General features: G+C 41.4%; 2 protein-coding genes across 2 annotated transcripts in view; both read right to left on the bottom strand.

The window, feature by feature from the left end:
• cdkal1 (CDK5 regulatory subunit associated protein 1-like 1) overlaps window positions 1-4,997 on the bottom strand; it is a 259,787-nt gene extending 254,790 nt beyond the window's left edge. Inside the window, exons 1-2 of the mRNA XM_080470764.1 lie at window positions 4,852-4,997; window positions 3,080-3,243 (exon numbers count right to left, since the gene is read on the bottom strand). Coding sequence (XP_080326890.1) covers window positions 3,080-3,243; window positions 4,852-4,941 — 254 coding nt within the window. The 5' untranslated portion in view covers window positions 4,942-4,997. The remainder of the gene's footprint in view (window positions 1-3,079; window positions 3,244-4,851) is intronic.
• A 3,220-nt stretch (window positions 4,998-8,217) lies between these two features.
• Window positions 8,218-21,491, bottom strand: LOC308114635 (transcription factor E2F3-like). Its single transcript, XM_080471678.1, has 8 exons — window positions 20,971-21,491; window positions 18,851-18,968; window positions 16,369-16,499; window positions 16,191-16,279; window positions 13,399-13,557; window positions 11,501-11,615; window positions 11,090-11,231; window positions 8,218-9,441 (listed from the first exon to the last, which is right to left on the bottom strand). The coding sequence occupies exons 1-8, from the start codon at window positions 21,250-21,252 to the stop codon at window positions 9,140-9,142; spliced, it is 1,338 nt and encodes a 445-aa protein (XP_080327804.1). The 5' UTR covers window positions 21,253-21,491; the 3' UTR covers window positions 8,218-9,139.
• Between the last annotated feature and the right edge of the window lie 2,480 nt (window positions 21,492-23,971).

Genomic DNA, 23,971 nt, shown 5'->3' with positions numbered 1-23,971 from the left:
CAGTTAAAGCAGCAGCATTAGCGTGGATGGGTACGAGCCAAAGTGAACTCGCCCATGGCCATCGAGAGTGTAGGAGTATTTGAAGAAGTTGGAGATGGCTTTTCACAGCAGTAAAGCCGGAACAACCAGAAGGGAAAGTGTGCTGGAGTGGTTTGTCCCTGTGGCAGCAACAAAACAGCACCGTGACACCTGTTTACTTTCTCCAGTATTCCTGCATGATATATTTGGATTATCAACACGCCAAACAGGCTCTGACCGCGGTGGCATTCCTTCTTTAAGGCTCACTTTCTAAATGTTTCCTCATATAGATTAAAAGAAGTTTCTCGCTGCTGCTGCCATGGTAACAAAGTTATACCACACAACACGGGTAATATATTATGGTCCACAAATACAGAAAATAAATTTAAAAAAAATCAATATTGTAACATTTTTAGACCGGGGAATATGTCAAAAGGCTGCTGTATATTGTGTTCAGTGTAATGTCTATGTATAAGTGTAAAAGATGTTTCTGAATTTGTTTACTTACTTCTTTAGTCTGTAAACCTTTTTAAGTATTTCCCTTTCCCCACTGATCCAAAGATAAATTTGTCGCGATTGCGTGTCACTTTGGTGATCGAATAAACCCGTAACATGAATATTTTAAAAAGAAATAAAAGTACAGATTCTTCAATTCCAGGAAACAGTTTTAACATACAGTGATTAAATTAGACTAAGTGTGACAGCAATACTTTTAAAAGTGTGGTTACAGTATCTTCCTGACGCAGCAGCTGACTAGTAAGAAAAAATATTGAAATACTTTCAAATACAGCACTTTTATAGGTATTGCAATGTGTTTTATGCGTCTCCTTCCCGCAGTGTGGAAAACCTCTTCCAACAAATAAATCCAGACTGATGTTTGGACAAGGACGGCTACTGGAGAACGATTGGGAGCGACCAGGAATGTCATAAACATGATTAAAAGTTGACTTCCTACATCTCACGCCAAAGCAATATCTTTGTGGCGTCTTCAACGCATCATTTGATTTATCAACCTTTTGTTTGTTTTAAAGATAACTAGGAATAGTGGAAGTGTTTTTGGTGCGTTTAGCTTGTTACAAAGTGTTATGAATGACAAAATGTCTTGAATCCTACATTCTTTCATTTAATTTGTTGCTCAATTACCAGAGACTGAATTAAACACTTTAACTGAGTAGTTTTGTGGCTCAGCAATGCAATGTTTGTTTTATGCAATTATTTGTTTTAAATAAAAGGAAAAAAAAACAATAAAACATTGAACTGTCAATGACAAAAGTTGTTATGTAATTTGAGTAATTAAAATAACTCTTAAGACTAAGTGATGCATCAACTGTTTACTAATAAAAAAAAAAATCATTATCAATTGTAACCATTGATTCAGCAATGAATTTGTCAATGTGTCAAACTCAGAAGGTACCGTGAAGGTATCAGAAAGTCAAACAAGATTTCAAACCCCCAAAGTAAGAAGATAAATGGTTAGAAGCTTAATTTAGGCCCCCTCTGAGAAGACATTGGAAACATTTCAAAACCGTAAAACTCACTAAAATCTTGGAAGAAATGTGTTCATTGATCATTAAGTGAATCAAACATTCAAGCCTGTCATTTCTCAAAAAGGAACAGCATTACGTTCAGAAAGAAGATTTCGAGGACTGCACGGTGGAGCAGTGGTTAGGGCTCTCGCCTCACAGCAAGAAGGTCCGGGTTCAAATCCTGGCCGGAGCCTTTCTGTGGAGAGTTTGCATGCTGTGCCCGTGTCTGCGTTTCCACTGTGTACTCCGGTTTCCTCGCACGGTCCAAAAACATGCATGTGACGTTAAGTTGTGTGTGTGTGTGGTTGTCCGTCCGTCTGTTTGCTCTGTGACTGATTGGTGACCAGTCCTAGGAGAATCTAGGGATCCACGTTTTTTCACTTCCGATCCGATCCCGATACCTGAATTTGGATATCTGCCGATATCGATACTATTCAGATACCAGAGCTCTGTTTGCTTTAATATTATTATTATTGTTGATTTTATATGAGGCTGTAATAAACTCCTCTCTATAGGCAAGTTTGAAATGTAAGAATGTTTGCATGTATTCTCCCAAAAGGTAACTTGATGTTAGTATAAGGTCAGAAAAGGAAGCAGTACAAACTATTTTTGTGACGTCATCATCTCATAATAAACTAGACCCGCCTCCCTTCAGGAAATCCAGTCCACAGTTTGCAGCCAGCGAGCAGAGCAGCCAGCAGGCAAACACATGTGGAGTCATTTCAGCAACAGTGAAGCACAGACGAGGCTTCATGGATCGGAAATCTTCGCAGGTTGGATCGGAAATTTCTAATCCATGAATTACGTTGGTATCGGAACCCGATACTGATACTGGATCGGATCGGCCCCATTCTTAGGAGAATCCTGCCCTCACCCTTAGGGGCCTTTCACATTCGGATAGTCTGGGACTCGAGGGGAGCGAAGAAGTTTCACACTTTCATTTGGTCCGGGTGGCATTCACATTCACTTTAGAGACCGGACCAAACCGTCAAAAGAAGAAACGCCGCTCATTGATTGGTCTGGACTAAAACCGGAATTCCCGCCACTTTTGCCGCCGGTGACTGGGCTAGTTAGCTCGTGGCTAATGGGTAGTCATAAACAACCACGATATATAGTCTTCAGACCAGATATCAATGAGCGCCTTCTTCACTATTTCTTCCTCACTAACTTGTCTTCACTACTCCACATCTGGCCGCGAGATATTTTCCGTCTTTCACGTTGCCCAAACGAAACATTTTTTTTTCCCTGAAGAGAAATGCGGTACGGATCAAACAGGGGAACATGAACACGCCCTTAGTTAACGAGGATCAGCTAAAGTTCCCTGCGACCCTCCACAGGATTGAGCAGTAGTGAAGAAGGACGGATGGAAAAATATTCTGTGTTGATTTTTCAGCTGATATTCCATATATTGGATTTGGGTTTAATTTAGTTGATCAAGTAAAATTCTTCAGATATTAAAACATTTTTAAAAGGCACCACTATTCAAGTGGATGCTGTTTTCATATTACTGCCACTGCATCTGACCCTGCATTTACCTGTCAGCTTGGAGCTCTTCGCTGCTCAGATTGTCCTTCTTCTTTCTGGACCTTGGCATGATACTTTTACGGGCAGACTGTCTTTCGTGAGGAGTGGGATCGTTGGAAGACACCATATCCTCGATGTCTTCGATCAAGGAGTCACAGGCAGAAGGCATGATGGCCTGAAAATCAGAAAGAGATTTATTCGAGGGACCTCCATAAAGTGGACAGAGCGGTATACACAGTGATTACCAGAGTAATTCAGAAAAAAAAAAAAGAAAAAAACGCTCACTGTAAACCAGCGGTGCTCAACCCAAGTCCTGTTAGGTCTCTCCCTGCTATAACGCATTCAACTGCAATGAGAGATTCCCCTAAGGCTTTCTTAGATGCTCCATGATGACATAACCTTTAGATTGTGAAGTGTTGAAGCAGGGGGATGTCTAACACATGCAGGACCGGGGCCCCCGAGGATCAGGGTTGGACAACACTGCTGTCGACTTTAAACATTTACTCTTAAGGTGCATTTACGCATAACGATGACAAGTCAGGAACTGCACAAATCTCAATTCCTAAGCGCGGATCACGATTTTGGCCTAAATGATATGATTCAGGGCCGAGGCGTTGGGTTGGGAGTCCGCCCAGGGCGGAAAAAAACAGCCAGGTCTGCCACTGCTCCACACACAACAAAGTCATTCTGCCATCAGCTGCTGAACAGTTCCAACGACTGTGACACTTTTGTTATTAATTGGAGATACAGCCAACAGTTGAATGTTTGAAAACATTACAAAAATGAAGAGGTAAACATTTTCTTCGTAAGGTGAAATAAATGTTTAGGAAGTAATATTTATTTTCTAAATCAAGAGAGTGAGGATGACGTGTTTCTTCCGGTTTGAGTAGAGGTCTTTGCCTGACATCAAGTTACTTATGAAGAAGAGACTAAATTGTTTAAAAAAAAGCTCTCAACTTCTCCTGTTCCTCATCGATTAGTCCAGGATGAATGCAGAAAACTATAGATTGTCTTCATTGCCACTCGTTTCTCGTTCATTTATCAAGTGTGTTGTGGAAAATAAGAGAGGATGTGTGTAAAACAATTCAGCCGAGTCCCTTTTATTTCAAGTTTTCTAGAATTGATCGATTTGCTCTCCACATATTGTGACAGACAATATGCATGCTTGACTATTCTCACCGGATAAAATTGATCAAATGTTACTCTAGTGTTAATATTGATCAAATGTTAATGTTAGCAGGATTTCATTCTCAGTTGTCAGGCTGTGTATATATATATATATATATATATATATATTTGTATTATTAGCAGATTGTATCATTACAGAAAGTAGCTGTCAAAGCTCTGTGACACTTGATCATGACTGGATGCAGCTTCAGCACATGAGTGAAAGTGAAGCGCTTATTTCATCGCCTCTTGGTCAGTTCTCGTAACACTTACTGCACAAGAAACGGCGTAACGAGATGAAGCACCTGCATAAACATTATATTATCGTTTAATTAAAAGCCAAGTTTACTTCGTTTAAACTAGGTTTCCCTCGCGACCCTGTCGTTCCAACCAAACTTGAAAGCATGACTACGCTAACTAACATCACCGAAAACTAACTCCAAACAGACACATTTAAAAATAGAAGCAGTGTTTCATAAATATGGGATAAACTCTTCCTAAATGTTGAGCTCAAGAGCGAAGCTGCTAGCTCAGCTAGCCACGTTAGCGCGCTCCTCCACACGTGTTTTCTGTTTTGGAGAGAAAATGTTCTCAACACATGAAATGAATCACTTGCCTGAGTCCCGATGTAGTTGCTGGAAAGAATAAATGCAAGTCCCGCAGAAGCGATGCTTTGAAAATGATGATTATTGATTATTTTCACCATCAAAACAGTTCGCACAACTCTAGAGACGCCATACTTGTTTGCAGTTACGGAAGGCGAAGAAGGACAAAATTAATGAATACGCGTTTCGAAAACCTTTCATCAGAATGAACCGTGTGTGTCCGTTTCTTTACATGATTGTTATGAGCTACTATTGCTCTGCATCACCTTTTCTCATTCGTTGTCTGGAAATCATATTTTTCTAAATTTCGAATTCATTAAAAAAGCAAATAAAAATCTTTTTTTTTCAACGTGAAACACAAATGTGAGGTCACAATTGCTTGTTCTGCTTGTCAAGGTAAAATACCAAACCAATAATGTGATAATGGTGAATAACATAGAAAAATGTTACCATTTTAGATGTAATAAAGCTAATAATGAGAAGAATTTCCATTTAATTCAGAATTTCGCAGTGACACCCTGAAGCACGGTCAAACAGAGCCAGAGGGCCACACATAGTCCCCAGGCGTTATGATACCAGGTATGTACAGAGAAAATGTGCTGCAGTTATCCTGGGGTATATCAAATCCTTTGCAGGTTGATTTCTTATTTTCACGTCCAGTTCAACTCAAATCAATAAACAGATCATGCACTAAAGTATTTTCGTATTCATATTTGCCTTTATTCAAATCTTCAATTACAAATGCCCAGAGTACAAAAAGTCCATTTGTCCCTCCCTCCCCGACACACAAATACAACTCAAATTCCTCATTTAACAGATGTACAGAAACAACTTATATAACCGAATAGCACACACCAAAAACATCAAATTAGTTTACCTTAAACATTCAACAGCACTTTCACCCATGCGCTAAAATTGCAAATTGCTCTTTTTGTTGTTTTTTTTTTGTCTGTGGTTGATGGAAACAGGCAGCAATATTGTAATTGTACAGTCAATTCTTTCCTATCAAAAGGTAAATTTTTCACATATCCTTTACAGAATATTCAGAATCAATATATTGTATTTGGTAACAGCTTAAGAATAACCATAGGAAAATAGCAGAAAAAGCATTGCTGTTTCAATCTGGACTATAGTAAACACCGTAATTAGCCTAATGATAACTTTCTGCAAGATCTAATCACACATCAGAATCACACATTAGAAATGAACAAAGCTACAATTTTAAGTCACCCATCATATAGAAACACAAGCATCAGCTTTGCATTAAAATCATTGACAGCTGGAAAGGTACAATCTTTCCAGAAAAAAAAAATAAAAAATTTCTGTCACAAAAAAAAAGAGGAGGGGGGGGAAGGGGGGGACCAGATTCTGGCTGCATGAAATAAATGAAGATATAACTATCCAAGTAAATTGTAGCGAGTGCTGCGCTTAGTGACCTAAATGGGAGGAAATTAGTCAAGACTCAATGTAAAATACAGATATATTTGTGCATTCAAGTCAAATTCAGGTCATTTCTGATAAAAGGCGCTGCCTGAACCACCGAGTAACGCTTCACTAAGAGAGTGGAATTTTCTCTACAGCTGGATGGGCCAAGTTACTTTGACTAGGCCCATAACCTCCTTTAACAGAATGCAATACTCTCAGAAAAATTTTCAGAAATTTATATAAAAAAAAAAATAAAAAAAAAATGTCAAAGACTCCCTGACATCGTTCCAAACACAAAACGGACACACAGTGTCACAAAAGCAAAGCTCCCTGCACACTCAGCAAAAAACCTGGTCGAGGTTCAGCGGCGTGTGGAGACGACTGTCTCGAGGGGCAGACAGGCTCGATGAATGGATACATGGAGACATGCATGTCTATACGTCTGGGGTGAAATCAAAAATCAAACACTGCCAAAATAACTAAATAATTTATTGAGAAAGGAAAATAATATTGCAATGTATTTATCCACTTCTTTTTTTTTTTTTACCCATTGAATGTGCAGCTTAACATTGAAATGTAAGATAGTGATGGTGACACATGGTGGAATATCACACACACTGAAAGGACAAAAGTGCGATGAAAGACACGTGACTGCTCAACGAGGAGGGTAACTTCTATGATCGAAGACTCATACACACTATAGCATTTACCTCTACGCACTAGTACTACAGTCATTAAGTGAGAGGTAGCCTACAGTACCTTGTGCACTGAAAAATTTAGAAAACTGTACATAGATTTACACACGGCAGGCTCACTCGACGGCTCGATCTGACAAGAATTCACTCACGCAGCACACAATATTAGTCAAGCACACATTGGTCAGATCGAGGGGGGGGGGCGTCGTGGGGGGGGGGGGGGGGGGGTGTCGGCACTAACAGCAGCAGTATTACCTGGGATATCTAAAATCCTAGGCTATCAGAGGAGATGCGTACATTTAGATTTTAGAGATGCAATAAAGCACAAATGATTATTACGGAGCTGTGCTCATGTCCTTGATACAAAGAGAAAAACATGGACGCCCCTTCGGTTGTTGTGAAGCTTTTTCTTATGAGCGACCAATTCATTGGCAGGAAACATTGTGACGATAAAACATTTCAGCGGAAAATCACTCATTTCATAGTGACATCTTCCTAAATTAATGGCCGAAGTAATTCTTTTCACCTCTGGTAACACGAGAACAACTGTTTAATCTCTATAGTCTGTCAAAAGTTGTATAAGTTAAGCTTTTGTTTTGTTTTTTATTCAGCTTACCTCACATGACAATGTTTTCTTAAATAACAAATATTCAGTTTTTTGGAAAACCTGAAAAAAATTACTTATACCATTAGCTGAAAGGGGTGATTTCTTTCTTTTAAACCTAACGTTGTCATTACAGAGAGAAAAGAAGCCCTTACATGCGCGCTGAACTCAGTTAGTGGCTATTGTTCCTTGTTTAAGTGACGTCAACAATCACTACCACAGTATTAAAATTCACTAAAATCCAGCCATCTTCGACCCGACAATGACTAATGTTCACCGATTCCTGCTCACGACGCACACTGAGGAGACAGTTTAAGGTGGGGGGAGTGACTCTGATTAGCTCGAGCCACGGCGGAATTGCACAGCACATCGTCCGAGGAAGCTTTAGAAGACAAGTTTGGCTATGGCAGCTTCTGCTGATGAAGACGGAGAGGGACGGGTGAGAAGCAGCAAGAGCAGAGGAGCCCTGAATTCACAAAGTGTCATTTACAAAATAAAGTCCCGCTTGAAGATGATTTTCAAGCTCATACATCATGAAACAGGTAGGGGAGCCCTATGTTACCCAGAAGAAATGGCTTTTGTGTAGTTTTATCAACTAAACACTAAATCCTGGGCTACATCAGGCAAAATGTTTTTTTTGTTTTGTTTTTTTTCCAGTATGGCGAGTATTTTTTTTTTTTTTTTTTTCCATTCAGAGGTTGCCCACTTGTCAATAACACACGGATGTTTACCGTTTATCTAAATCTGGAATTTATCCAAATTCATAAAATATACTTACTAACTTGATGTCCATAAGTTTGAAAGAGAAACTGCCAAATGTCTGGGGAGGCACTGAGACGAAAAGGTGCACCGAGCCTGTAACCACGAGTGAACCGACATGCTGTGCATCACAAGTGTCCCGTCTTATTTTTGATTTCTAAAATGCGCCACCTTCGTACACAGAGGAAGCCGATTTAACAGTCAACGGTGTCACAGATGATTGGTGTGATCAAATGAAATCAAGGATTCCTCAGTGGACCGCCCGCCCACACAAACACGGCACTTGGCATCAGCACACAGAGTTACCTGGACGACTCTTTATGTACGAGAAGAGAAAAAGCTTCCCGGAGGACGCGCAGATCAACTTTTGTATTCCAGACTTGGGAGGCGGAATCCTTCAGATTCTGAAAATCGCAGTATTTCCTCTTCGCCGCAATGTTGTGAGTGATTTTACCGTTAAAAAACAAACTCAATCCCCAAGGATTCATAACTAATGCCAGGTGGTGTGGGGAGGGGGCTTCCGGCGAGCTGTTCTTTGTTGGCCTCGGTACAATGACACACACACACACGCGCACACACACACACAAACACACACACGGCTTCATACAGAGGAGTGGACACCTTCTCCTTTCCTGTTTGTACTTAGCCAATCGACTGTGTAAATACCATCCACTAAAAAAGAAAAAAAAAAAAAAAGGCATCACACTGATCAGTTTATCACTGACACCATGAATAGAAGATGGTATTTAAGCCCCGGCGGGACTGGAAAAGCCCTCAGTGTTTGATTTTAATGTAGTATTTTTTTTTTAGCGAATGCTAGCTGCACAGGAGATCATCCAAGCCGAGTGAGGGCATCTTATCAAAGTCACAGGCGTCAAACAAGTCGCTGATTCCCTGATCGTCTCCCAAACCTAATAGGTAGTCCTCCTGGTCCAGGAGGGGAGGCCCCAGGTTTAAGAAAGGCCCCAAAGACGACGGGATCTGGTCTTCTGTCTGCTGGAGGAGGCTGGTGTAAGGGGACGAGATGGGGGAGAGAGTGGTGACGGAAACAGCTGAGACGGCGGAAGAGGAAGGCGGAGCCAGGAAGGCGCTTGGAGAAGTGGTTGCACAGCCAGAATCTGGGAAGGAAAACAGAACGTCAGTCATGACAACTTGTCGCTAAAGGTTATATGGTTTTGTTGCATCGAGAAGTCAAAACGGCAACAATACAACTCTCACGGACACTTTCACATTAATGGTCGTATTAGAAACCACATGGTCCTTTTTCATAATCTCTTAAACTATAGTTTTGTTTGCTGAGCATATTCAATGCACAGACTGCCTCGTTGGTTTTATACCAGCTATCTTTGCTTTTATGCTCATCTCATAACATAAATCATATCCATGGACAATACAGCTTATTCTGAGGCTACACTGTATTTGCATTTTATTTCCCGGGGTATATTGTATTGGATATTGCACATTTCAGTTTTTAAAATCTTGATGCACTGTTCTTTCCATTATTATTTATTTTCTTATTGTTTTGGTTCTATCTTCTCTATTGTCTATATTTTATTTAGGGTGATGTACGTCTTAATACTGCAGGAGGGCAGGCGAAACTAAATTTCGATTCCACCGTGTGTCTCGTCTGTACAGCAGAATTGACAGTAAAGCTCATCTCGCCTTTGACGTCACACTTACTGCCACGCAAAGTGTTTCATATGAAGCATTTTAAACGCCGTTCAGATTGCCTTTTGCAGCTGGTTTCACACACCCCATGTGCACATTTCACATCCAGCCCCTGCTTCTTGTTTCTACTGTTATGAGAAGGCAGTATAACACAGGGACTGTGAGGGCCATGCCAGACTGTAGTGTAAAAAAAAAAAGAAGGTAGCCGAGCAGTAAGACAGACCTCTGTTCACCAGTTGGTCTACATTCTCTTGTTCACCGTGTGCACAACTGTCAGAATTTCATTGTAGAAACAAGAAAACAAAACAGGTTTTTCCCTGGAGGTGGATAGTATAAACATTCCTGTTCTTGTGGGATGGTCTCAAGGCGGGACTGTTTCTCCTCCACATTGAGAGGAAGGGGGTGATAAAGAGGCTGCTCGGGCCATGTTGAAGACGTGCCTGGCAAAACCAAATGGGCCACGGCCCAGGTTTGGCCCAGGCCCTGCTGGAGAGATCACTTCTCTCTGCTGGCCTGAAAACAGCTCATGCTCATCCTGGAAGAAGTACAAGAAGCAGTAGGAGCCAGGGATGTCAGGGTTTTTCGACTAAATGTTATACTGAGCGGGTAATGTGTGAATGAAGGGATTTACATGGCTCTTTTTTTTTTCTTTTAATAACATTCATCCAGAACTCAAACTGTCCATGCTCATTACTCTGCATGGAGTGGCGGTGGCAATACGGACAGAAGACTAATTCAGACGGTCCCAGCTCAGCAAAGATGTACTAGTATTTTCAGCTGGTTCTGGTCAGACTTCAGGATCTTGTCCGAGTCGGTCAGGCCCAGTACACCTGCAACGTGAGGCACCCAAGAGGCATCCGGATCGAAATGCCTCCCTCAGTGGAGCCGTTCTCCTTTGTCCAGTTAAGTTCAAATTATCCAGCAGAAACAGTAGTAGAAATCATGAATCTTCAAAACTGCTTCAATCCTCTTCCCTTTTTCTAACGTGTCAATTTCACGGGAACATTTCGAGTCGTGTTGATCAGAAATTATATTCAGAGGAAATAAGATCACTGAGGTCCACTGATGTGAAGCACCAGTGTCCCATCTGACACTTACCTTGAAGGACTTTGAGAAAAGGCGAGTTCCCATTGATGTCCGTGCTTCCATTTTTTATGGGGCTCCGGGGGTCGTTCTCCTCATCTGGGCACAGCAGGACTTCTATAGGACCCTTGGTGCTGGTCAGGTGGATGGATAAACTCTAGAGAAGACATAAAACAGTTTCTATCCAGGTTTTGTCTGCATATGGAGTTCAAAGTTTTCTTTTGTAATATCCCAAAGAAAACACACATATATTTATAGAATCGCTGACGAGCATTGTCCTAGACCCAAAACACCGAAATTATCAATTTACTCAAATGTTTTAGGGAAGTACAAGTCATACGTCAGACGACACGCATTAAAGAAGCAGAAGTTTCATCAGGGCACAGATGACGAATCCAGCTCGTGTTTTTGTTCACGCAGACAAACCTCATCAGGGTCAGGTACTTCCAGTTTGGTGTCTGTGGGCGCCTTGACGACAATAACAGTCTGGTCTCTCAGCTTCCCCAGCTGCTTGATGTCTTGGTACGTTACATAGGCATACGTGGAGAGGCAATGGTTAAGGAAATCACACTTTTTTTGAAATTTGAAGTTATGAGATACTAAGCAACATGTTCTCAGTTTGAATCATTCTGAAACCTCTTTCCATCCATTTTGCCTTTATCTTAAATCTGCATAACAGTAGAGCAGAAACAACCGCACATGCGTCTCACAAATTTTCCGATTAATTAAAACCACTCACACGTTGAAAATGACCCACGAGTTCATGACTACAGGTAAACACAGTAAACTAATAGAGAGCTTTGCCTTGCAGCTCAGCTCCATCTTGAGCGGTCAGGCACAGTGAGCTTATTAACCACTACAGCTTGTTCAAGTGTGCAGCCTCGCTATACTTCCGACACACCTAATCTTCTCGACTTGGAAGTGCTGATCAGCAGACAAACTTGTCAACACTTGACACTGAACTGTACCTTCGCATGCTGAACACACCGGTTTGGTGGAGCCACTCAAAGATCATCATTTATAGTATGTAGAGATGGAATGCGATGCACTTCTGACCTCAGATTCATTGTCCTACACCTTATATATAGCTTTCACGTCTTGAGCGGAAAGCAGAAGACTGTTTCATTCATAATAGTTACTCGGTGGTACAATGACTAGCAGGCACCTATACATTAAATACCATCTTGTATAGAGTTTGCCTATGTACTTGAATTAGGCCTCCACCACATATCAACAAGTTATCAGTTGCTACAATATCGGCATACACAATATACATATCACAAAAGTGTTCAGAAGCACGGAAATCAAAGTTAAATGACTGAAACAAAAAAGTCAAGAAAATGCTATTCTTTCAAAACACTGCAGGGGGTAAAAAAGTAAGTAAATGGCCCTGCAACAGGCGTTATACATTAAGGGCAAAAGTAGTTATTCAACACAACAGCTAATCTTAAAGCACAAAAGCATTAACATAATGTCCATGATTGCTTATATTAATTACAAATTATATCATTATCATAGCGATGCACCGATCAGGCTTTATGCTGTCAGTTCAAATCCCGATTAGCCCTGATGTCCGATCACCGATAACGGCCACATCAGGAATCCGATCTTTAGCCGACTGAAAACATTAAGGCTTTCGACAGGCCAAATAGTGCAGGAAGCCAAATAGATCAAACGCAATATATCTCTCTACGTTGCCTAAATCAATCATGTTGGCGGCGTTAACTGTCGTCTGACTGCTGCCCCTCTGGCTGTCGTCTTTTCGTGCTCTGCCATGAGACCCGGCGTCACGTGGGGGCGCTGCCTCCTCAGAGGGACAGCCCCGACTCCTCACTTGGTGTGACGTTCACAGGCAAATTTCTCCTTTTACAAGATTACGCCCAACTCAGAGGAACATCCTAATCGACTTTCGCCCATGAAACATTTTTTAACCAAATAGAGCTTGAACGCACAAGGTAAATAAAAGCAACCCCAGTGAGCGCAGTTAGTCGCGGCCGGCCGCTCAGAAGTAACGATAACTAACGCGTGTCCCCCGTGAGGTATTTTTTCAATGCGTGTCTTGCAGGATGCAAATTTCACATCAATCTCACAGACTATATAAAAGTTCCACGTGACAGGCATGTTTGTCCTCTGCTTTCTCCCGCCATGAGTTGGATGATTAAGTTTATAGGATAGATGGATGGATAGAGCAGATATATTTCAGCTACAAAGGTTCAGACGCCTTCAGATGGACGAGATCCGGTTCACAAAAACTTGTCTGCTGAGACGCAGAAGCGAAAAGTCAAATCTAACTTCTGCAATCATATCAACTAACAAAAGGATATTTCTGGTTGCCGGGCAACTCGCTCATGTGTCTCATATCCAGGCTGCATCTCTGGATGAGTTGTTCCAGCCTCTGCTCTTCTTCGCCCAGCGCTGAAACTTCAGCTGTCAGTCTCTGTCTCTGGCTCATTGCCCCCTCGACCTCCAACAGACTGCAGCCCCTGTGGGTGGGAGACAAGAGAGGGGAGTGAGTTACAAGGGATTTTGTGAAAAGCTACTTTCCTGTATATCTATCTGGTGCTTCATGCTCCAAGTGTCTGAAACAAGATTTCAAGAGGGGAAGAAAAGAAATCTTATCTTGGGTTTCTGATGGATTTGGCAAGCTACAGATCTTAAAATTGAAGGTGCTACTTGTACCACGGAGGAATAGAGGTTAAAATCGTCTATTCTCGACATTCATTTAGGAGTGGCGGACCGCCATTCTTAAATCCGAGCCGTTGCTCCATCATATTTCTTTCTTCTTCTTTTTTTTTTTTTTAATTGTCACAAATACACCCAACGCCGCAAGTCCCTACCTTCAAAGCAGAGTCCTGCACTGGGTCGGGTACCCGCAAGTACAAAGGTAAACTACAGATAACTATCCCGAAAATAGCGGACACCCTGTACCGAGAGCATGAATCAGCGTGCACCATTTTTATGCAGATGACAAATCTATTCAACTATGAAACCAGATGATTCTGATCAACTTGAACGAGAAGCTTCACTTAAAGACATAAAGGCTTGGATGAGTAATTTTCTGCTCCTGATCTCAGCTAAAACAGACGTTATTATATTTGAACCAAACCAAATTATCTCAAGATATAGTAAGACTGGATGGTATTACTTTGACGTCCAGCGGCACTGTGAGGAACCTGGGAGTTATTTTTGACCAGGACTTATCCTTCAACTCCCACGTTAAATAAGTCGGCAGGAATGTTTTCTTTCACCTGCATAATGCCTCCAAAATCAAGAACACATCGACTCGGAGTGAGGCTGAAAAATGAATCCATGCATTTGTCACTTATTGTAAATCCACATAATCAGGATGTCTGAATAACTGCTTGTGTTGACAAGAAAAAGGAATCTTAGCTTCCTGCTAACTCTAGAATACAGTACACACAAAAAGTTAGGGATATTCAACTTTCAGGTAAAATCTCAGGATGAACCTAAAACGCACTCTTCTCCACTTTCATGTGACCTTCTCTAAGCTTTAAAATGTACATGTCCAACAGTTCAGTGTTTCAGAAGTTTCTTCTCCAACAAGTAACCTAATAGAGAAATTCACAAACAGGTGTTTGATCCATGAATGGCCCACTAAATGTTCTGGTTCAATTAGGATTGATATTTAACCTGCCCTCCTCCTCATCATGCTGTTCACATTTTGACATCATGAGACCAAGATGACGCCTCACAACTGATCAAGAGTACCACGTCATTGCAAAGCTTCAAACAGGATGTTTTCATATGGAAATGTCCACTGAGCTAAATGTGTCACAGAATGTCATCGGCAGGTTGAACCCTCTCGGATGTCTGCTTGATTGTGAACAGGGCTCTGTAGAACCAGATGACGAACGCCACTAAACTCCAGACACATTTAGAGAAGGTGAAAGGCTCCAGGAGTCACATCAGACCATTGGAAACTGTTCACATCAGCGTTATCTAAGTGCTGGAGTACCTGATCATACGCACAGGCATCATCGTCTTGCATTGGCCAGGGAGCGTTCACACTGAGCAGAAATGATGGCCGTCAACGATGTTGGAGCCGTCAAGGAGAGTGCTATATAGCCGAGTTGCAGTGGAGAGAATCATAACGCTGTACCCCAGAACCATAATTACCTGCGGGCCGCCCTTCTCGAAGAGTGGGACGCCATGCCTCAGCAGACAACAAATCAACTTGTAAACAGCATAAGATGTTGTTGTCGAGCTGTAATTGATGCTCAAAGGCACATGACAAGTTATTGAGACGTTTAGATGTTTTGTTTGCGGTATACCCTCCACTGTTGTTGGCTTACTTTTCAATAACTATTTCGTTTAAGAGGAAACCGCCATCACATGCGTCTACTTAAATGTCCTACTTTCATGATAAAATATCACTGTTGTGTGAAATTTTTACATTTTCCATAAATTCCACCTGAAAGTCAAAAATCCCCAAATTTTTGTGAGCAGTATTCCTCTTTGAATTCCTCTTTTAACCTATAATGCTCTCACCAACCAGGCTCCATCATATCTTAAAGAAATGTCCGTCCCATATTAAAACGATGCTCAGTTGATTCTGAGTGCCACAAAGTGTCCCAGGAGACACCATTTCAGCAGCAGCAGTAGCCTGAACTGTTGACATAAGTCAGGATGGATTCAGTCTTTCATGTCTCTCGAAAATGTGAGCGTCATCAGACCAGCTTTTTTTTTTCTTTTCAATCTTATATTGTCCAATTTTGGCTCTCTGCTGCCTTTCAGCTTCAAAGTTCAACATGTTTTGCTTTATTTTGCAAAATATTCCATGTCGGATTGTTACTCTTTTTTTTTCTCTAAAATGTTGTGGGTGGTGTAACCTTTGGTGGTATCTATGACCCAATCGGGTTCATTGTAAAAAAGCATGTTGAATTTCATTGCACAGCTTTGTATTCAGGGTGGATCAACGGACTGAATTAGAGATTCTTTGTGAATATGGACTCAAACATCAGTCGGATCCCACAGCGATAAAGGATTCAATCACTGACAGAAGAGTGACCATGTACAGTAAATGCAGCTCGTGTTAGTTTGTTCATGTGGAGTGAAAAGCTGTATGATGAGAGTGCAAGAGGAAAAACCCACTCACATCCACTGAATGTTGTTCTTTGATTTCTTCTTGATGAGGTGAATGCCCTCCAGTACATTGGTGATATCATACAGACGCCGTTTCTGCACCTGAAAAGCAGAGAATACAGGTCCAACCAGTTGAACATTTTGCAACGCAGTTAATCTAGCAAATCATGAGTCAACATCCACACTTCTACCTGTAAGGTTTCAGCAGCGAGGTTGAGGTCCAGGACGCCATCGGAGGACTGAGCAAGAAGGTCCACAAACTTCTTTGTTAGTAGGCCCAAAGATGTGTCGTACCGCGTCTTCTCAGGGGGGGACTTTGGTGCTGTGATGAGACAGGGGAGATTATTACATGAGGAAGAAATAAGCCTGCGTGGCTTTGTCAATATCAATGAGTGACCACAGGAAATCAATGCTGGCACAAAGATCCAACTGGGAAGTTTCCCACAGCAGCAGGAAGAACAAAAAACAAAGTGGCAAAAAAACCAAAAAAAACAAAGCCATTTTAACGTCAGCAGTTAGTTGGGGACTTGTCGCGATGTTGATATTGGACAGCCGTCTCTATAAACAACCCAAAGGGAGCGTAGTGGACGACACTTTGCATTCGCAGCCATCAAACGCAGTAACACACGTGTGTTGAGCAGATTTCAATTTATGCTACATTTGAGTTATTTATTTACGAGTAAATAAACAAAGTGAGCGCAGTGAGGAGGCTTCAATCGACAGCGTAATGAGTTCTGAATGGATTTTATTATATATTTATATTCAGTTTTGGGAAGTGGGAATATCCCTGCTCCCGTTTACACACGTTTCGGGAGATCCCATCACAAATGGTGAGCCCTCAAGACAAGTGTGACCGGGCACCAAAGCGCTTCCACAGAAACCCCCTCCTGAGGTGGTCAGGGACGCATCTGACCACCGAGGCTCTGTAGCGTGAAATGCATGCGTCACTAATGCGTTCTGGGACGGCGTCGTTGCAGGAGAATACTTCATATATGTAAACGCCATCAGTGCGTGCTGTGTTTTCGTCTAAGAGAACGCGTCGATCTGAGTTACATAGTCTTTAAAACTGTGTTACTTTCCAAAGAAACTATGGAAAAGAACATGGACGTTTGTGCCTGGAGTTCTGTAGAGAAACAGTGTCTTATAGCCGACGGGGCAGAGGATACCGTCCCGTGCAAGCTGGATGACACAAATCACAACCGGACCATGTAGTGGAAGTGATGTAGAGGTAGTAATAAAATCAGGCCTCAAGTGGACAGCCCCAAACGCATGTCTGCGTCAGGGTTCACCACAAGACGCATGTTAACACCAGGTGTAAACAGGCGCCCTGATTTGAGTCCAGGCTTGACTGGTTTGCATGTTCTGCCTGTGCATGTTTCCCTTGTACTATTGTTTCTTACCACAGTGCATATGACGCTAATTTGTGACTCGAAATTGTCTGTATAGGTGTGTGTGTGTGTGTGTGTGTGTGTGTGTGTGTGTGTGTGTGTGTGTGTGTGTGTGTGTGTGTGTGTGTGTGTGTGTGTGTGTGTGTGTGTGTGTGTGTGTGTGTGTGTGTGTGTGTGTGTGTGTGTGTGTGTTTTCTGTGATTGGCTGGTGACCAGTGCAGTGTTAAAAAGCTGTCGAGCAGGGATGAGCAATTTTGATGGACTGTGAGGGCCACAAAAATGTCATCATAACTATTAGAAGGACAAAATTATGCCCACGTACCTAAACCACAAGAATTTATGAATATAATTCATGTGGTTTAGATAAGAAAGACTGATTGTATGTCTATCATACTATTACTTATAACTTAAAATAAATATGAGTAATGCGGTAATCTGGATTATTCTCCAATGATACCTGTTCAAGGAGATCATTAATTAATTTTTTTAAAGTTGGCTCATGGACTGGGCAGCCCATGTAGCCTGTGGGGAAAAGTCTCCAATATCTGCTGAAGAACATATCAGATATCTAATGTTCTGTGTCTCCCTCACAGTTCAGACTGTGGTTTTGAGGTTTTGCCAATCAACAAATATGGAGTCAAATGATTCAGCAAGGCGTAAATAGGTGGCAATGTGTGATTTATATAAAGATGCAGCACGGGTCAAGCAATATGTCAGCATTTGCTGGAATAATTCCTGCAATGATTTAGGATCTACAGTCTCAACTTGTGTTTCAAACTTAGTCTGTGAATGATGTGAATGATTTTGTGTGACTGAATATAGTTTTGTAAACATTCATGAGGTAAATCAATGCTTTTCAAGCTTATGAATGTTGTCCTCAAGCTCCATTATTTCCCTCGGGAGTTTCAGAACAATCTTTAAGGAAATAAAAATAAAACATGATATATTTTCTTTTGTTTAAGAGGTGATTTCTATAGAATTTGTATAATTATAAACAAAACCACAGCACCTCCAGTAAATCACAGATAGCGACACTGTTAGAAGCTATGATCTTGAGGATATGAGTGACGATGTAATTGAGAGATCTGTGAAGTAAAAACCATTTCTGATCAAAAGATAAATAAATTAGAAAACATTTATGAGCATGTTCCAACCATCTGAAGTAGCTGCGTCACAAATGTTTACAAATTCTGTGTGCGTCATCCCTGATCATGCTGCTAGAAATTGTGGGACTGAATATGAGAATGCAGAGTTAATATAGCTCTTTAAAGACGTGCGCACGTACTTTTTGGTGTCTTTAGCCTTGTCCCGTTGGTCGCTGCTCCTCCTCGGCCTCTCTGCGTTCTGGTCGGTTCTGTCTGGTACTGTTGGTCTGAATCATCGAGCGCCAACCGCCTCTTTGCCTGAGAGGGAGCATGTTAAAGAGAACGTTAACAAGACAACCGCACAGCAATGAGAGACTAAATTCTCATACAAGAACTTCTCTAACTGAAGTACAACAGAAAATAACCTTAAAAGTTCAAATTCATTGCTCAAAAGCAGAAACGTACATGGTTATATGCCACTATTGGATTCCTTTAGAATCTGACAGGACATTAACACCTGCAGACGCAACCATTTCCATATCAACATGACTCATTTCTCAGAAAGTGGAAATGGTGCCGTCGGAAACCCACGATATCTACAAAGACAATGAGAGTAGTTCTGCAGACTTCTTCCATGTCTTTGAGATCGTGGATCCCTCGTTCCCAAACTGACTGGCCAAGACAAACCTAAATATCTCAGGAGTGAGTCACACATGTGGGTTTGCTTCCAGTGCAACAGTCACGCCAGCGAAATCCAGCACATGTATACCAACGACAGCATGATCTATCAGGCCACATGGCACCACCAGCGACTCACGGGAACGTCACATTAGTGTGATCCCAGACAATGAAGGCAAAAATGGTTTCTCGCGTCATGAAACACAGTCACACTTTACACCCTAACTCAAGCACCAACCACCCATGAGATTGTTTGATCACATATAATGATGGGTCTCACTTTAAGGTAGAGCCTGTTAGCCTCAGTGTAGCGACTACTAAACTGTGGGTAGGTAACCTCCATTTCTTCTATTCGTAACTGAATATTTCCGTCTGCTACACCTAAAATAACCCTGCATCACACCCTGGTGAAGACCACCTCCAGCCAATGTGGAAGGCACAAACCCACCCAACTTCAGTTTCCATCAGTGTCAGTGGCATGTTGCCCCTCAATCTTTAGCCAGGCTGACTCAGACGTGAACCAATCCCTCCACCCTCGTTGTTCCCACCTTTAACACTAGATCAGACTTGATCTGGCCCAAGTCAGAAGCAATAATATGTCCTCTGTTGACAGTCAAAGTGTCAGCCATTTTATATCAGCAGCTCCCCTCACCCCCATGCCTGCTCATGGCTTCAGCCTCAGCTACAACAAGGCTGCTTTGCTTCATAAAAGATGAACATCCAGGAACGAGCAGACACCCTGAATGCTGCACAAACTATGTTAATGTGGTCTGTGCATGTTTGAGAATACAGGAAACGTGCAATCAGCACTAAAGCGACAAACTCGGGTTTCAGTTTGAAAGAAAGAAAAAAAAAAGCACCACATCGTTACTTTATTTACATTAAAACAGTCGTGCAGAGATTCAGATTTTAAAAAGGTCAAGGCCGACAACGAGTAATGTTGTCCTCTGGTGATCAATACTGCTGCTAGCCTTGAAAGCTAACACATTTTTTTTTTTTCCCCCCCAAGCTTCATCCAAGTTGGTTTGCATCTCCAAGAGACGACCTGGACAAATATCTACCGAGTTCCTGACCTGGTGGCAAGCTTTAGCAACCCCACTGTGCAAGTTTCTCCACTCGTGTCGCGTTATAAAGCTAAAAAAAAACAAGCTAACTAAAGAACCAGGCAGCCTAACAAGCCTCTCCTCCCCCCCCCAACCCCAAAATTAAGACACCAACAGCAGCCACTAGGCCACCGCTAACGCTCCTCATCTCTTACCAATACTTCCATCAGGCTGTAAAAAAAAATAAAAACCCGTTGAAGCGGACTCTAAAGCACCATGAAGTTAGCTTAGCACGCTGCTACATGACAGCCCCGCATTTCTGCGGACGACCCCCGACTCAAAAAAACAAACTCAAACTTATTAAACTTAATAAAGCTTTTCCGCCTCGCCGCGGCTAACGAAGCACTTTAACCAGCCGGCTCCGGTGAGTCGGCTCGCGGTGGTTTAGTTCGCCGCCTCGCTGGGAGAGCCCTGGCTAAACGCGGAGCTAACGTTAGCTGCCCCCCTCCCGAACAACAAGCTGCGCTAGCATAGCACGCTAACACTCCTGGCGAGGCTGAAAACGTCCAGAAAACACCCGAGTTTGTGGAGGTTATTACCGGCGGTCTTCCCAGAGCGGGTCGTTGTCCTGCTCCGTTTGCAGCCGCTTGTTGTGGAGTTGTGTAAATGTTGTTAATCTGAGGCTCGGATAAACACACATTGGATGTCTGTGTAACGTTACAAGGCGGAGGTGTAGTTATTATTTGGATGTACGTAGCGTTGGATTGACCGGGGTTCAGACGATCCGAGAGGGCTGTTAAAATTATGTTATTATCCAGAGTAGAGCCCCCGACCCCCGCTAAAATCACTTTGTCCGGAGCCGAGGAGATCCCTCTTCTCATCTTGCGTATTCGGGGTAACCCCTTTCTTGTCTCTCAACTTTCGAGCTCGTCTGGCTGCTAATCCACCGCAATAGTCACAAAAATAATCACACCGATGTGAAGATGAGTGTCTGAATGATCGACTTTTGAAAAGTATTTTCCCCTCTGGAGGTGCATTTAGGCAGATGCAACGGATTAAAAAGTAGCGCAACTCTCGTTTCCCCCGTCTAGAAATGGCTTCAGGAAACGGCCTGATGAATGAAGGGATACGGTTTACGCGCTCAAGAGCCCTCCCGCGAAACTCAGATTTCCCGGGAAATTTTCAAACACAATTTACATGCTCGACAGTATTGGTCCGTCACGGACAAGTCCCCGCCTACTTCACAACGGCACCGACCAATAGCGGCCTTGGGTTCAGTGCGCCACGTGTTCATTGGCAGTTGTAAACAGGGGACGTCACCCGTCACGCCTTGCGCGTTTTCGAAGGAGACGCTGGATGGCGCACGCGACACATTGGACTGGAAATGTAAATAATTCATTTTGGAAATAGTATTAATAATAATAGTATTAATAAATTAGCTGGGTAAAGGTTCATTTAAAGTCCAAGTACATCTCGAAGGAACAAATAAGAATACAGATGCTGCCTTCAATTCAGCAGAATTGTGTATGTGTGTGTTCTTTCTTTTGGACTTTGTTTCCAAAAATATTTTTCATCTTTGCAACATAAAATTTGCCTTAACATGTTAAAGGGTGGATCAATAATCGTCAATACTTCTTACAGAATTTTATGTGAATGATTGACAAGCCAGATACAACCTCAGCAAAAATACAAGAGCTGCAACAAACATTATCATTGTCATTGATAATGTTCTGAGTATGTTGTATGATAATGTTTCTGACACTATGACTCCTGAAATGTTTCACATTTAACTTCATGAGGAGACGCTATTGACAACTCTTATTTTCCTCAGACAAACCAAGGGTGAGCTTATTTGGATCAAATATTAAGGAAAGACATTTTTCAAAACTACAATGCTTTGAAGCATAAGGAAAAAAACATATAAGAGCAAAAGACAAAATACACTTTGAGACACTTTATTGATTCCATAAGGGGAATTATTTCTCTACATTTTACACATATTATAGTTTTCCTTCACTACTCAAGGACCTGACGGAATTTCGAAATATACAAACCTCTGAACACAAGTCCACACCTCTAAGCCTAAAGCAAAAGGTGGGACAGGACATGTATCTATCCCCTGGTTTTAAAGTAAAGTTTTGAATATTCTAGGGCGGCTAGTTAAGTGTTGTAGTGAATAAGCTGATCGATCAATTCAACTTGTGGTTGGTTAAACTTTTGCTACATGTTGTTTTTTCTCCCAGCAAGTCTTTTCTGTCTTCAAGTTGTTTCAAGTTGTTTCCTTATAGGATAAAAGTCCCAAAGAATATTACATTCAAAGTGAAAAGAGAGTGGAAAAATCTCCCCCAGCCAAGAGTAACTGAAGTCTTCCCTCAACCTATCATGCTTATATACAAATACCAGTTAGCATGCAACATATTACATACTAAAATATTATTACACTAGTTACTAATGCTTTTAATTCAAATTCATATTGTATTTCCTGTTTCAGTGTCATTTTTTTAATGCTACATACAATATAATCTTCACATCAGTTTAAATATAATACACATGCATACATTCAATGAACTTGCATGCTATTTATGGTATCGTAGGACACGTTTTGGACTCATATCTTTATTTTACCCTACTGCTGATCATTATTACAATGATTCATTAAAACGCTTCAATTGTCTATTAATCGGAGAATTCCAATATTAAACCTTATTAATAACTGCTTCTATCTCTCTATCTATCTCTCTCTATCTATCTATCTATCTATCTATCTATCTATCTATCTATCTCTCTCTCTCTCTCTCTCTCTCTCTCTCTCTCTCTATCTATCTATCTATCACAGAAGATCTCTCCTGTCACCATCTCCAACCCAAACACATTAAGTCAGCAGCTGATCTTTAAGCAAAGAGACAAAACTTAATAAGAGAAAAAATCTTTAAAAGATGACAATTCAACTATTAACAGGGTGATTCCTGAGTAACAAAGTGTGCAAGTGTACATGTAAAGGCTTCTGCATTTGTTCTGAGCACATATAGATGTAGATAAATGTTCAGATAACATTTAATAAAGTTCTCCATCTTTTATTTCTGGTATGTCAGTCTAAAGAGGGTCTATTTAAAAAAAGAAAAGAAAACCCACATCCTTATTAAATGAGGGCAGGCCAATATGATGCAAAAATCACTTTCCTTCACAGTAGGTATGCCGGATGTTGTGAATGTTTTGACTGTGCATACTTTGTTTGATGCCAATTAGGTGGTTTTTTTTTTTCTTTCTTGATTATTGGACTTTCCTAATATTTTTCACTTGTAAAATATCTTTGTTGTTCCTGTTGTCTATCACAGCCAATGAAAAACCCTAAAACCTGTGAAATTAGTGAGATTTAATTAAGACCTCTTACTATATAGTATAGTCTGCAAACTGCTGTAACTGTGACACGTATGGCTTTAGATGGAAGTTTATTTCAAGATTTATATCTATTTCTGTTAGAAATACATTTAAATGTGGTTCTAAACATAACCATCCCCAAATCTTCAAAACAATGTCATCCCATTTGGTGTTGCAGGAGGCTGGAGCTGATCCCGGCTAACGATAGCTGAACGCAGGTTA

Source organism: Lipophrys pholis (genome assembly GCF_963383615.2).
Source record: "Lipophrys pholis genome assembly, chromosome: 9".
In the NCBI taxonomy this organism is placed as follows: domain Eukaryota; kingdom Metazoa; phylum Chordata; class Actinopteri; order Blenniiformes; family Blenniidae; genus Lipophrys; species Lipophrys pholis.
This window is presented reverse-complemented; position numbering and strand designations above follow the sequence as displayed.